The 16,195-nt window shown below is 34.4% G+C and overlaps 1 protein-coding gene across 2 annotated transcripts in view; it reads left to right on the forward strand.

The window, feature by feature from the left end:
- PTPN4 (protein tyrosine phosphatase, non-receptor type 4) overlaps positions 1 to 16,195 on the forward strand; it is a 90,278-nt gene that overhangs the window by 17,703 nt on the left and 56,380 nt on the right. For both annotated transcript variants that reach the window (XM_026852583.1, XM_026852584.1), the window contains exons 2-6: positions 1,546 to 1,700; positions 7,870 to 7,977; positions 11,955 to 11,997; positions 12,095 to 12,173; positions 16,059 to 16,103. In XM_026852583.1, the coding sequence (XP_026708384.1) occupies positions 1,563 to 1,700; positions 7,870 to 7,977; positions 11,955 to 11,997; positions 12,095 to 12,173; positions 16,059 to 16,103 (413 nt within the window). In that variant the 5' untranslated portion in view covers positions 1,546 to 1,562. The remainder of the gene's footprint in view (positions 1 to 1,545; positions 1,701 to 7,869; positions 7,978 to 11,954; positions 11,998 to 12,094; positions 12,174 to 16,058; positions 16,104 to 16,195) is intronic.

Genomic DNA, 16,195 nt, shown 5'->3' on the forward strand with positions numbered 1-16,195 from the left:
AAAAATTTTTTTTTTTTTTTTTTATCTGATATGTGTGGTCATACTGGAAGAGCTGAAGAAATACTCTAGAAAAGCAAAATACCTCAGTGATTTTTAGGGCATTTGCTCAGGAGGTTGTTTGCAGGTGTTGGGAAGATTGAACTGCAAAGTCCCAGTCCATCCTGATATAGGTGGCTTGAATCTTGGTCTTCCACTTTCCTACAAGGGCCTAAATATCTAACCTATCTACTGTTTAGGAGGGGATTATCTTTTACTTGTTATCCCTATTCATTTGTGTATATTGGAGCACAGATATCTCTTATGATCTAGGCAAGCTGTCTAATCACTGCTGGGATGTTTGCTGTCCTCTTTTAAATTCTCCTCTTTTTTTATCATGGTACACACCCACCACCACCCCAAAGAAATAGGAAACAAACAGGTAAATGCATTGGAAGTCTTCTTTTTTTTTTTTTCAGAATAAGGAAAACCAAACATTTTCTATTCAGTTTTGAGAATACCTGTTTTCTTTTACTACTTTTTAAGGCATTTTAATTTTCCTTTGCAATATACTCTCTATTTAAGTTATGAAACTTTCGGTTTGCTTATGCTTGTGTCAAAGGATGTAGAAATAGTTCACTGAGTGTGTAATTAAGTGAATCACAGGTCCTGATCTTGTGAGGTGCTTAAGAAAGTAACTAGTGTTGTTGGATAGGGCTAATAAGCATCAGGTGTGCACATAAGTACTTTGCTGGATTGGAGTTGCATGATAATCGTTATAATCTTAGTTTTGAAATGTGAAAGTCACGTTTTAATTCCTGCGTTTTATTTATCAGCACTTAGCACAGGTTGTAGACTTGTTTTGGTCACGCTTCCTTATTTGGAGAACAAGAATTGCTTGTGCTTCCAAACTAGATATATAAATCCAATCCACTTGACCTATACAGAAGATTCAGTAGTTGGACAAACCTTTAACTATTCATGTTTTAATTTAAAAAAAAACCAATAAAAACATTAGCATTGCTTTATTACTCTGTATTCTTATGTCTAATAATTATACAGTGAATGCACAGGCTTTGCAGAGTAATGCATCACAGTCTTCATGTATAATATTTACTGTTTTCTTCATGCTTTTCCTCTATAAAGCTTTCTGGTATAAGTGTGGGTTTTTTTTTTTTCTGTTCTGCACTGAAATTAATTACTTAATTGTCTCTAATATTGGGACCCTAGTAGCCATGATACCCAGCAGTTATGATGCTTTTTGAAGTGAAAAGCTATTCTGAATCTTTAAAAAAAAAAAACCAAAACCCAAACCCACAAATCAACCTTAAAATAGGGAGGGAGTAGACAATGGGCAGAAAGTAAAGGACTGAGTATTTTGGAATAAGGTTGTGTTGTAATTTGTAAGACATTGTTTCATTATTGGATATAATGAATTTAGTACTCATTTTTCTTTTGTCTGTAATGGAGTTTTTTATCAATGGACTTGCTGTGTATTGACCTTTCTTTGAAGTATGATATTCTTGCATTTGCATTTCTTGATCTTTTTAAATTTTGTTTTGCCTAAAGACCCTGTGTGGACAGTAATGACCGCACGTTTCCGATTGCCTGCTGGCAGAACCTACAATGTACGAGCATCTGAGCTGGCACGAGACAGGCAGCATACAGAGGTGGTCTGCAACGTTCTTCTCCTGGATAACACTGTACAAGCTTTCAGAGTTAATGTAAGTAAGTTGCTTATTGAAAATCAGTATCACCGAGCTTACTTTCCTTTGCTGGATTCATGTGGCTAGAGTTTAATTTTTCAAAATAGTGTTAAGTACAGAATAGAAGGGAAAGTTATGTTCAGATAGGCATGCTTGTACATGTACATACTATGTCACTGTGAACTTAGTCATTCTGGCATTCTCTACAGTACTAACACATCTTCATTTAAAGATCAAATAAACCAAGCATTATTTAGTCCGTGAAGGGAATTCCTAGAAATAAAGTTGTGTAATGGAAATGGAGAACAGTTTTGCCACTGAGTTGAAGGAGAAGCAAGCCTTTTTTTTTTCTTTTCCATTCTGTTTTTTGCATTTTGAGCATGAGTAGGGTGTAATGGTAACTCTTCTCATGATTGTGTAATGTAATTGTCATGTTCTATTGCACATATGGTTCTATTTGCTTACAGCTATCCTATTAAAAGTATCTTTTCGCTTTTTACTTTTCTCAGATTATATTCTTGTTCTGTCATTTCTCTCACTTAAACTCACCACCTTCTAATGTACTAATGAGGATAACAAGAAAGAAAATAGGAATCTGGTTACTGAATGCTAAGGACTGTTACCAGGAAAAGTGAATAACTTTTACATATGAACCTGGAAGTGAAATAGGTTATTAATCAGATTTTCTAATCTGTGATTCTTGATAAGGAGTTAAAGTGAAAATGTTCATGATTTTGTGCATATGTTCATGCAAGTGCAACCATTTATTTTGACTTCTTGAGGAAAAAACCCTCACAAACAACAAGCAAGGTCCTCACAAGAAAACATTAAAACATCTAAAGTGATCCCTGTGAGAACCAGAACTCAACAGGAAAGAATCCAAAGGATGTCCTGAGGCAGGAGAACTCAGCTTTTACTTTATAAGCTACAGAATTGATGACTTATGTGTGAGAAAAGTTGAATCATATGATGGTGAAAGTTACAGGTGGCATGATTATTAAAGTTTTTCAAGAAAAAATTAAGCTTTAGTGAATGGACTAAAGGGGTAGTTCAATATCAAATCAAGCTGTAGGACTGCCCATCGTTGGGGTAGACCTGATGGCCCGATGCCGGTGTGGAGCCTAGGGCATTCCACATGGGAAGTGAGAGAGAAACTGAAGCAGCGTTCGAATCTATTTGAAAAAGTTTAATTTGGACTATGTAAAAAAGTTCTAATGCTCAGTAATTATATTGAATTCTGATATCCAGTGTTGAGTGATGATATTGATATATTTGAATGTTTTAGGGAAGATTTGTAAGAGTGATTGCAATTCTCTGTTCTGTTATCAGGTGGTTAGAGCCTGCGTAGCTTAGAGCTGCCTATCAGAGAAGTGGAATCTCTGTTATCTAGCAAAAACTCGCAAGGATTTAGTGTCAAGTGGCTTAAGATTTAGAGGTGGACTTGGTGGTTATTTGTTTTAGACATTTCAATCAAGATAGAAGGCTTAAGATGTTCTCTTAAGGCATTCTTGTAGTTCATTCAGGAGCTATTTAACTTCTGGGGACTTCTGAGTAGTTAAGAATGGGAATTTTGAATGATGGAGCTGGGGGAGGGATGACCTAAGACTTTAATTTGTCAACATCAAGCCTCATTTTTTTTCGGGGGTAATTTGTCCCATATCCATATGTTAGGGAATGCTAGTGCCTTTCTAAAGTAGATCACCACTTATAAATTCACAAATATCTATTCTGTTTCTCTCAGGAAGAACTAATGTAATATGTTCTTGCAACCTCCTTAGTGTACTAAATGTTTTAGTTGCATGGATCATACTTTACTGCTTATATAGATCAGCCTGCAAGTTTGTCTACTAAAACTGAGTTTAGGGAATAAAAAGTTCATTGGTACTCAACAATTTGATCTCAGGTCTTAGCCTCAATCTGTTTTTTTCAAAAATAGGGAGTAATAAAGTATTCAATCATAGCAAATGTATGCTAGGCTACACAATACCAGATTTTCAGGGTTTATAGCTAAGTTTATTGTGGTTGACACAATACTTGGCAATAAATATTTATGGAATTGTTTTCAAAACAGGAAGAATAAAGATAACATCAAATAAATTATTAAGATTTCTTTCTCCTGGTGATTGTTATAGGTATTCTGCATGGTAATCATTGTAAAACTTAATCATCTGGAGTATGCAGTGCTGTATTAATAAAAATGTACTCAAATGCTATTTCTTCTCCAACAGCAAAGTGCTGATCACAGACAATGTCTCTTGGTAATTTATGTGACATGTTCTAAGTTCACATTTCAACAAGCCTTTTCCATTGATCTGTAAAATAGGCATTCTTAGTGCTAAGCCTTACCTTGTATGGAGCGTAACAAATCAAATCAAATAATCCCTGTGGATTGCAGCCAGGTTATTTTGGTTGCAGGCAGAAGAATCAGTTGGCACTAACCTGTACATGTGTTTGAAGAGTAGAAATCCTTTTTATAGAATGCACTGCTTAACACATAAACAACTACTCTGACCCTGAAAAACATACTTCATAAAATGTGTAGCTGGAAGAAGTGAGGCTGACTTAACAACATGGTCAGAATGATTTACATTACTGTAAACCTGCTTTTCAAAGATCAGATTGCTTTAATTGGATTTAATTAATTGTTTAAATACTTCAAATTGTATCTTTCCCATGCAGGCTGACTTAATTGTATTTCATGAAAGCCAGTACATAGGTATGGAGATCACACTAAACTTGAAAGAAAAGTAAGACAAGGTAGATGGGATGAGTTGTTCTGTGAGCAAGGCTCTAGTGGGTTAGTGGTCATGGACAAATGTTTCAATTTAGAGCCTTCATTGTCTCAGAATTCTCCTCAGATTTAATGAATTTACACTCTAATGGAAGTAAAATCTAAAAATGTGTAAAAAACCTAAACAACAACAAAAAAACCCACACCAACAGAAACCCCACTTTTAGAAGTGAAAATTTTCAATAATATTCAGCATTATTAATTGCTTCCGTTTTTTCTTTGACCAAAAAAATAATAGCCTGCTTGGAAACCTTTTGAAATCAAGATAATTTTTTGCAAAGCTAACGTAAGATGTAGAATAGAAGGAGACAGTAGTGCAGTTCTGACTGTTTGGGGGTGTGCTTATTTTAGTTGCAACACAAGTATTGCGGTGAGCTGCGAGAAGAGAGGTTTTGTCATCGGTGAAGGAGCAGGACGGTCCCCCACAGACCTGTGAGCAGTAGAGCTGTCTGACCCCCTCCAGGAAAGCCCAGGGCCCGTCATTCCACTCCTCTGTAATCAGTAGTCCAAATCTGTTTGGACTGACACAGCAACAATATCTCCTGGTGTTTCCTGTAGATGCAGCCAGTTCTGTAGGCCAGCAACATAACCCGAATGTCAGTAATGTAAATTGGAAAGATGGTAGTTGTTAAGCAGGCATTAAACCTATGTAATGGCAGATGTTTTCAAACAGGGGTGTTGGTAAACAGCTAACAATCATTTTAGGATTAGAAATTAATGTGCATATATCTAGTGGTATTAGATGTTGGCCACTAGATGATAGATATTCATAAAGTGCAGTTAATATATTGATATCTAGGGTTGATGTAAAATTGTTCTGAAAGGTCAAAATTAGTTAGACATTTTAATGTTTATCTGTACAAATAAATCAAGTTTCTTTTTATGCTAATCCACATTTATTGGTTTTGCTTTTTATTTTAGAAAAACAAAAGTAGAAAGCTGTTATCATACTTTCTAGAATTTATAGCAGCTATTCAATGGTTATGATAGTATTACAAATATTTTGGACCTCTCACAGCAAGCAGGATTGTGACCTTCACCTGCTCTGGCAAGCTGCAACATCATGATGTAAATATCAGAGATGGGTTAGACTGAGGTCTGGTTATACTAGATGCTTATCTTTATCTTGCACTGAGAGTAAAACATTGTGATCAAAACAAATGCTTCATGTTGAAACTAGTCTTCTCTTACCAAATTTGCTGCTTTATTGCAGGAGAAATACCTTCCTTGCAGTCGTGAAATGACAGTCTGTATTACTGAATTCAATCTGATCAGCAAGTTCCAAGCTTTTTTGTTAGGAAATGTCTATTCAGATATTTAAGAAACAGTATAAATTCTAAGGTTTGGATTGGAAAAAAGCTACAGAATTGATATCTGCATGTTATTTGAAGAAGTAACATGTCAGCTGCAGTAAATGTAAGCCTAAACCTGGGTTCCAGATGTCTCCCAATTTCTAATAGTTACTGTCATAAGTTCTTAGTTTGAGTTCTGATTTAAATCTACATGGGGAAAAAAGCCAAAAAGAAATTAGCGTTGCTATGTAATTTTAAAATTAGTTTTATTTGCTGAAAAAATTGTACTGATTACTGATTTACTTCAAAATATATCAAAACCTCCTAATTTAGTAAAAATGAAAGTGACTATTTTTGGATTGTATATAAAAATTGTCATGCATTTATGCTGTTATGTATTTATGATGCTAAAGTCTGGGGGGTTTTTGCTTGTTTTTAGTTATTGGGAAGTAAATTTTTCAGTAGTGAACTTTTTAACAATGGTATTCCTGCTGGCAGTTCATTTTGTTAAACATCAAGAAATTTTCTCTGTATTATTTTTTTTAAAAAATAAGATCATCTTTTCAAGTAAATACAGCAATTCTTAGATCACTTTAATTTAGCCAGATCTATATGGGACCTGAATATATGCATTATGTAATTTCAGTTTAAATGCACAGAGCTATGGTTATGATTGGCCTGCTGGCATCATTTCAAGCATAATTTCTTGATAACTATTTTCTAATTTTTTAATTATTACCAAATAAATTATCAAGTTTTGTAGAGTCTTTAGACCCCAATAAATGGCTTTGACAATTTACTCAACTTCCGTGTAATTTCAGCTGAACCAAAAAAAAGTTTTAATAGGATGCTCTTAGGTGTTAACAAATGTCTGAATGTAACTTGTAGATTTTTCTTGTATATGGAAATTAATTAAATTCTTGCAACCTTCTTTTGACCTTTTAGTTACATACTTCTTTTTTAATGACTGTAAAAGTAAACTGTCATATAATCTCTATGAAAAGTGAGGTCATTTGGGAGCAGGATATGAGGGGTTTTGTTTTAAAACTTCTGAAATATCTTATGGCCTACAGTAGACAAGGCAAGATGTATCAAATCCACTGTAGTATCATTAATACTTGTCACCTGGAAGATTATCAGAAGCTTGCTTGGTGCCAGAGAAGTAGAAAATCTGGGTAGACAATGTATCAGTCACCTCTTTCATATTTTTTTTTTGTTTGACAGTTGTTCTTGCAGATTTTTTCCTCATCTTTTGTACTTCAAGAAGCTGTGACACTTTAACTTCTTTGGGAAACTCCCTTCAGGTTTCACCAAATGTATTTATTGAGTCCTGTCATAATGGCACACTCAACATTTCAGTTACTGTGTTGGCAGTATTTTCAGGTTAGGCAAAAAATTGCTATGTACTAACAACTACAGATTCATTTGATATCATTTTGAGGGTAAAATTTGTCCCTGTAGTAGAAATCAAGTTTGTTCACTTGTCTCTGAAAAGCAATGTTGCTGCTGTTCAGTTAATTCGAATTAGTTCATTTAGAATGAAGTAGTAGCTTTGAGAGAATGCTTTTAAATGACGCTTCTCAGTTAGATATTTGGCTGCTTCAGCTGTCTGTCTATGCCATTTAACTGTGGAAACATTTTCAATATGCTGGTTCATTTGGATTCAAGAATAGATTTTCAGATTAAATAAGTAAGAATAACTTGTACAGACCTGTACCTTTAAATTCAGTGACCCAAACAAGGCTACAAAGTAATTTGGTCAAATCCTAGCCTTCTTTCCGTCTCTTTTCTTCAGTATTCCTTTTAAATATCAAATTTGGCTAATGACTGGCTTTCGGGAATAATCACGTAGCTATCTGAGAAGTGAGAAATTCTTACTGTCAGAAAATGACAAAGAGGAAAAATAATAATTCCTCACATATCTTTCAAAAAGCGAGATGAAGCTCGTTTAAAAATAGCACTTCTGGGATACACTTCGTGATATTTAAAATTTAGGCTGCTAGAGTACATCTGAAAAAATGTACATGTTCTCTGACTGCCTGAAGTCTGTGTGTCCAATTATATATTTGTTCATTAAAAAAATATATGTATTTGTTCTCTGCAGAAACATGATCAGGGACAAGTTCTGTTGGATATAGTCTTCAAGCATCTCGATTTGACAGAGAGAGATTACTTTGGTTTACAGTTGGCTGATGAATCTACTGATAACCCTGTAAGTTGAGTCTTTTATAAATATGTTTTTATAAATCATAGTCATGTTCATCACTCTGCTCCGTGTCATTATAAAGAGAAGTAATTAGAAGCCACTGCAATATTGTGCCGTCATCTCCAACTGAGTCATTTGAGTTGGGTTGGTATACCTTGTATTTACAACAAAACTAAATGTTAATAGTTATAAGTTTGAAGTAAAATGTTGAGATCAGTGCTTATGAAATAATACCTTAAAGGGTTGTTGCTTGTTTCATTGTATCTATTTACTAGACTGCATGATTGTTGTCAGTTGGGATAAGAAATAGTAACTCTTTCAAAATCTTCAATATCATTTATTTCCATTAGGACTTACAAAAAATTGAGGGGTTTTTTAGATTGCCCTGTTTGATGGTTTTGTTTCTAGCCCAGATACTTGGTAGGTCTTTTAATAGCACTTCATATAGTCCACTGTCAAGGGCAATCAGCTCATGACCTTAATTGGAAAAGGAAGGGACTCCTTTGAAAATGAGTGTTTATAACAGTTCATGTGCTTTAATTGAAAGGAAATGCTCTCGGACTAAAACTTTGTAAATCACCAGTAGAAACTAATAGATCCAGCTGTAATGTCCAGTGCTGGCTGTAATAGATATAGCTATAGTGTTGATGTCATAATGGCTTGAAGAATACTTCTTGAATACTTTCTTTTATAGGTATCAAATGTTTGATACTTTTAAGTTTTAAAGTGCAGTTTATCTAAGTATTATACCTTATAAATACAGTTCTTTCCCTCATTCCCATTATATATGTGTACAGAGATGGGGTCTAACTTTATTTCCCACCTTGTGTGTCAAAAGTAATTTTTGTTCACAAAATGTGCAGAATGTGATCTGACACTGTCAGAGATCTGACACTGTAGAGTGTTAATCATTTGGTAATGAAGGTAAATTTCAGAAGGCAATGTAACTTTCTTTGGTAAGTGCAGATTTCATCTAGTGTTGTTTTACTATTGAGTGACTGGTCTAAATAGGAGGAATACTTATTTTATCTTACTAAAAGGTTGGATGTTTTTCTTTTTACTTATTTTAATGTAGAAGAGGAAGAAAGAAGTCACAATACAGCCATAATTTTTCTTCTGCCTGAATAGGGAACTGCTTCCACATTTCTTTCTTCTCTAGAGCAAATTATTCTTAATTATATTCTTTTTCCATGTTCTGGTAACATTAAAATTAAGATGAATAAAGCTGTGGATAGTTCTTTTAAGACATTAGCAGACTGGCCTCATTTAATCTTTTTATTCTAAGCTTTGTTTTCAGGATGAAAGGCATGCTGTAGAAAAAGCTGAATTATTTTTCAGCTCTGTTTAAGAAGTATTTACTTGAATATTACTCCATATTTTACTCAACATTCATAAATTTGTACTTTCTCATTCATCTGGATTTCCAAAACTTAGACCTCTAAGCTCTCTTCTTGGTTTATCCATCTGGAAGCAGCTGAACACAACACTGTAGTAGACGGATCTGGTTAAGTGTTAGTCCAAAAGAAGAATGACTTAACAGCTATTTGATATAAACACATGCTTTAAAGGTTTAGTAGTCTTTGCCTTCTAAATATTTTGGCTTTTCAGCACATATCTAGTTGCCATGAAAACAATGTGTCTGTGCTAAATAGAAATGTTACCAATAATAGTCATGTAAGTTTGAAGAATTTATGGGTTTGACTAATTTCAGTTTTTGATATCAGTTTACTTTTACACGCAGTTCATTTGGACAAAAAAATATTATATCTCAGTAATATTCCACTGTATTGTTTCACAAGTAACTAGAGTATTTGTCAATCCAAACTAAGATATAATCAATACGGTAGGAGATAAAGTTGATGGGGAAAAGGGGACCCTGCTAATGGAGTGTGAAACCTTTATCATTGTACCTAAATGTGTATTTCATAAACTGCACAAGCTTTATATTTTTGTATAATATTAATGTCACAGTAAAAGTCAATGCAAGAAAGCATTGATGCTGTGTACAACTGGAGTGATGTATTTGTCTTAAGTCTTGTGCTGTGGGTGAATGGAGTAACACTGAGAAGGGGGTATTGATGTGTAGTGGGAGTGAGGGTGCAGCGAATACTGTCAGAGTGGGTGCTGGAGTGCCCTTGGCAGGAGGGAGTGAGGTAGGGAACATTGCTGGGGTAGGAGAGAGTACAGAAATGACTCTCCAAGGGAATGGGGTGCAAACTTCATGGATCCCCAAATCTACCTGCCTCTTAAGTTTACTGGGATAACATGTCTTGTTAGCAGCACCTTGATCCATAAAATTCTGGTACTTCTGCCTAAATCCTGTTAACTTCAGCTTCTTTACAATATTAAGTGGTTCAGCAGTTTCCCAGAGAGAAAATCACCTTTTGCATTTGGATCCAATGATATCACTTGAAGTCAAAAATATTGGCTGTTAAATATGCTTAAAAACAAGGTTACTCTTCTGTGGTTTGAACTATGCTAGTACATACCAAATTGATCTTTACAACCAGAAGCAAATGTAAATGCAAGCTTTTCTGCTAGGCCTTTCAATTCCAAGTTTCCTGGATTAACTGTAATCTCAAAAAACCCGCCACCCCAAAAATAATCTACGGATTATCAGTCATATCTGTACATTTATCAGATATATTGGATCATAGCCCCTTGCTTAAAGATATTCAAGTTTCTTTCACCATGTTTTGAAATATTCTTATATAAAACTTGTATGTATCCCTGGCTGGAGAGTCCTTTCTTAAATCTTTACATTTATTCCAAAAAATCAATTAATCATGTGTCAGGGTTTTTTGGACATAATCACACTCTTAAACTGTATCAAACTGTCTCTTTAGTTCCTCTTAAGTCGTCAACTACAAGGATACAGTATTTGGATGTAGTCATCATTATTTGTTATTAACAATGAAAAAATGACTCGGAACTAACTTCAGATCCATAGTGTGTGTCAGATAGCTCAGGCACTTCTGTGTGTTTGCTTCCTGCTCCCTCACATGAAAAAATCATCCCTGTGATAAGTGTGAGGTACTTACATGCTATACAGGGTTAAGTCTCTCTCACTTCATAGGAATTGTGGCCATATAACTGTTTCCTGAGGCTTGCGGGCTTGCATTGCAAGGCAGGATGAGGAATCAAACAGTATTTATAACAAAGGTAGATTTATGAGTTAACTGAACTATGCTGGTATGTGCTGAGTCTGCTGTGTTTGTTGGTGGGGAGTGGTTTAAACAACTTGCAGGGCTTTCCAGAGAACCATACTTCAATCTAAGATTTGCAGCATTGATTTTTATAAAGACCTGTCTGTACTTCCCCACAGCAGTGTTCTGCTGTAGAAACAATCAATGTTGGGCATCACTTGGTAAAATTGTTCTGTACTCCTTAATCCAGCAGACTGAGTGCTGAGTCTCTGGTTTCCAAGATCCCAATTAGTGATTTACCAGAGATGACACTCAGGCTGACAATTTAAAGAGAATCTGTGACCCAGTGGGATCACTCCCTGGATGTGTCAGACCTACTAAATGCAGAATCAAGAGTATAAACACTAGTTTAAGTAAATTAACTTCTGAGTTGGGTAAATCAGCCTGCTCATCACTCTTCACTGCCATACTTAGTGCACCTCAGACAATCAGTTTAAAGATTAGCTGAAGTGACCACATCATAATTGAGTTCTGACCTCTCTCAGGCTCACTTGACAATCATAGAACCAAGTCATAGTTGAATTAGCGCTGTAAGAGACAGATATCTGAACAACAGAGGTTAATCACGGGAAAAGAACAGCAGCAACTGCTGATGATAATGTTGGTGTCTTTCCAGAATCAGTAACAAGACTTTGTATGCCAGTAAGACATTCTGGTAGAAGACCAAGTAAAAAAAGCAACAGTTTCTTGATGTGTAAGGCTACAATTTGGTCTATTTCTCTTTTTTGAAACTTTTTTGTTTCTCTAAAGTTAGTGTTATAATTTGTCTCTTTCCAGAGGTGGTTGGATGCAAACAAACCTATCAGGAAACAATTAAAAAGTGAGTACATGTATGTATTTGGTCAATTCATATTTAATTATTATGCTGTTTTTCCAGGGTACCCTGATTAATTAAAAATTACTTTTCTTGACTGTAGGAGGATCTCCTCACAGTTTGAACTTCAGAGTTAAGTTTTTTGTAAGTGACCCAAACAAGCTCCAAGAAGAATATACAAGGTAGGTCTAGTTAATTTATCAATAAGACATTTTTATAGGACACATAAGGGGAAGATGATCATTAATTTTTTAAAGCTATAACATGGAAATTTTCTTTTGAATCATTTTGATGTTGTATGTGCAAGCTTCTAATTTTTGCCTAATAATTACAGATATGAACAGTTGCACCAAATCAATATAACAAAAAGCTTCTGTGAATAAATTTACAAATTTATATGCAAAGTGAACTACATGAAGAAAATACTACCATGTAGAAACAGAAAAGGGAAAGTAGAGAAGAGTGGAAAAACTTAATCCCACTATTCACTAATGAGTACAAATTTAATTTTATCCTTACTTGTATTCTCCTTTGTGATTATAAAATTCCTGAGCTTTCTGCATTTTATTCTTGATCTCCCCCCCCCGCCCCCATTTTCTGCTTGGCGCTAATAAAATTAATCAGTTTGTATGGTTGTAGTCCTAGCTTGAAGCATGTAAGCTTATTTTGATAGCAATATGTTGAAGTCTGTTGAAGAAAACGCTCAGTGTGAATCAAGATAGGAGGCTTGTGCGTTGCAATTAGTCCTTGAAGAAATGCCTCAAATTTTCAGTCTTCCTAATTAGTTCTGGTCCTCTACATAAGTCGCATGATTTGACAGATTGGATGTCAGCCATTCTGAAAACGGGTCAGCCCCTTTCAAAAAGCACTATCTAAATTATTAAAGACAGCTTTAGAAACATAAATACCAAAACTGTGAAAATTTGAGTCCACATTTGTTTATAATTTCTTTTGATTTGTCATATTTTGTACAATTTTACACACATCTATGATGGCAGAATTTGCTAAAATGAGTCCCAGAGATCCTGGATCAGGCTCTGTTTTATTGAAATATGTACTCTAGGAAAATTTGGCAATTTACTATATCAGAAAAATGAAAAATGTGTCATTTGAATTAAAGGACAATATGTAATATTCCTGAAGAGATGGAAAAAGAAATGTTAATCAATAGGAAGTGAACAGTAAAGAAAAGAGAGAACTGTTTTATTTAAATGTTATACTGTAAATACAAAGCTATAACTACAGCATCCTTTTAGATGAGAAATAATATATGACTGCTGTATCTAGGTCAGCTCTGCCTTTTTTGCTAATAGGCCTAATTGCCCCTGAGAAAACTCATTTGTATTTGAAATTATTACAGAGAGTGAGTTACTATCTGTGGGGTTTTTTGGAGTGAAGTTAGGATGCCATGTCACAAATATGGGGTCCTCTTGTGTAATCGGTGTTTCCCCCTTTAAAAAAAGAAACAAAGCGAAAACTTATGACAGTTCCAGCTCAAGCTGAGACTTTTCAGAGATGCTTAGTTTTTTATAAATTTCATGAAAACAGGGGAATGAGTCGACATATGAGGCTGTATGACTAGATGTCAGAGAAAGGTTCAGTGTGAGCTCGTGTCTTACTACACACCTCTGAATTTGTGTGAGGGAGGCAGGTTACGAACGTGCCAGGTCAGGAAAGGTCAGCAGCAGCTCACCTTGTGTTGGAGAATTTAGCTTTATGAACTTGTCTTGATGGCAAATGAAGCTTCATTAGTTCTAGTCATGGCAGAAACAGTTGTTTATTAATGTTGACTCCAATTACAATCATTTTGTCTTACCCTTTTCTAGATATATCTATATAGGGAAGATGAAAACATTGTAATGCAATACCACCTTCGCTGTTTTAGCTGAATTTGTTCTTCAGGCTTTTTCAGATCTACAGCTAAAGCTTCTATTGTTTTCCCATTTTGCTCAATAATATGTGAGGCTTCAGTATTCAAACTGGGTTGGTTAGCTAACAAGCCATTAACTTCACTGTTTGCTAAAAACAGTGGACAGAAAATGAACCCTGCTTGGTGTTCCTTAATCATGAGATCCCTTAACTACTATGGAATATTTCTAATAAAGCATTACACACAAAAAAGTAAAATAAAATGAAGGTGCAGCTGCACATACAGGATGTTTTTGTCCCTCATTTTTGCAGCCATAAATGTTAACAAGAAAAGTAGGAAAAATCGATTGGTTTTGTATATTTGAGAAGAGATACTCGAGCTAAGCATGTGAAGCATATAGTTTTAATATATAAATTTAACTTGTCATTTATTGCTTCTTTTAACTCTTAAAGAAATTTTGCTTTATCTGTCTCGGTTTCAATATGCATTTTAAGGTGGAAAATGAAAGAGTATTTTGAGGTCTCTAAAGCCTGGCTAATGTCTTAGTTTTAACTTCTTGTGGTTAATACCTTAAACTAAGCTTCTTGCCATGATGGTCAGTTAAAGAACCCCTTGACAGATCTGTAGGAGTTGAGCATATGGGTTAACATCTTTGCTTGTCACTTTGCAAGTGTTTTCCCTTGTTTTCTTTCAAACATGGAATGCCATACCTTTCCACTATATTTAGCTTGTAAACGATTGGATTTCTCTGTGTGTATTTGTAAATGTTTGTGGAAGTCTTTAAAGTGGTAGTTAACCCACTTTCTGAAGACTACACAACTATGAGAGGTCATATTATGTGACATGAAGTGATAGATTTTTTTAAAATTTCTTTAAGTTAATATTGGGAAATACTTAATGTTCGGTTTCAGTTGAACTTGAACTAGGTAGTTTTGATAAGTAACTTTGAATGTTTATAATGAATGGATATGGCTGAAGCTCTGCTTTCAAATCAGAACTACAAGAAGGAAACCAGATGATTTTTATAATAATGTAGGAGGTCCCAAAATGAAATAAATTTATAAGAAAGCAGGAATGAGGTTTAAATTTTCCACTCAGTGAATTTTTTTAAAAAATAAAAATACATTAGAGCCTAAATTCTACAGCTACTTTTATGCTCTGTTATTAAGGGGTTTTGCTGAAAGTTTGTTTAAGTTTGTGCTAACATCCTGCCATCTCAGTAAGTCTTGTTTGTTGCCTCACTTCAGTCTCTGTGTCAGTGGAGTTTTATAAAAGCATGTGTAATTTGCCACTTGATATAAACATTTATACTTCTTTGAAATAGTCTAAAACCTTTGAGTGAAATATGAAGGACCTCAACTGAATAAACAAAAGATTCATTCTGAGATGTTAACAAAATATTTGGGGTTTGTTGGAGAAATGAAGTAATTTGGAGGGAAATCTGTTTGCGGTTTCATGTTTGTAGAGGTTCTTACAGTGTTTCTGCTGCCATTTTTTGATGGGAAATAGTTCTTGTTTTAAAGTGTTCGTATGTTCCTTTTGTTGTTTCTACCTTCCTCCTGACTTGAAAGAGTGGTCATGGGAAGACTAGATGTATTTCTAGAACAACATCGTAATTAAATAAAACTTCAGAAGTTCAAGGGAAGTCGGTCAGAAGGCATTCAACATAATAGAATCCACAACTTTTATTTAAGAATATGACTCCAAAATACTAAGAGTAAATATGTTAATTTAAATGAAAACAGAATAATATCAAATACTCAATGAAAAGAAATTAATTTTATCTACCTGTAGTACAAATCATTGTTATGAAGGTACCTCATACACAGATGTAAACTTCAGCTTTTGGATGTTATGTTGAATAGTTCTGTTGTTCACACTAATTCAAAAAACTTCTTCCCTTTTTTTAAACTTTAAATTCAACATAAATACTGGGAAATAAAGCAGGTAGAATGTGAAATTTGCAGCCTCTTAGTCAAATGTGTATATCTTCTTAGCCTGTAGCTAGTTTAATTTACAAAGTTGAATTATTAGTTCAGTAATCACAGTTTAATTTCATTCCCATAGGAGTTTAAGAAATAGCATGCAAAATATAAAGTTTTAGTTTTGCACTAACTGAAAGTAAAATGCATTAAATTGATGAGAAATGGTTAAATAATTTAATTTTTAATTAATGTTTTTTGTTTGTTTCTTTAAGGTACCAGTATTTTTTGCAAATTAAGCAGGACATTCTTACTGGAAGGTAAGACATTTTTGCTGTGTTAAACATTAAATGTAAGTTGGATTGAGAAAAAGTTAATGGTGAGGGATTTTGCCAGCAAAAATAAAAATATA

This window comes from Athene cunicularia (assembly GCF_003259725.1).
Source record: "Athene cunicularia isolate RWA chromosome 7 unlocalized genomic scaffold, athCun1 chr7_part1, whole genome shotgun sequence".
Taxonomy (NCBI): Eukaryota; Metazoa; Chordata; class Aves; order Strigiformes; family Strigidae; genus Athene; species Athene cunicularia.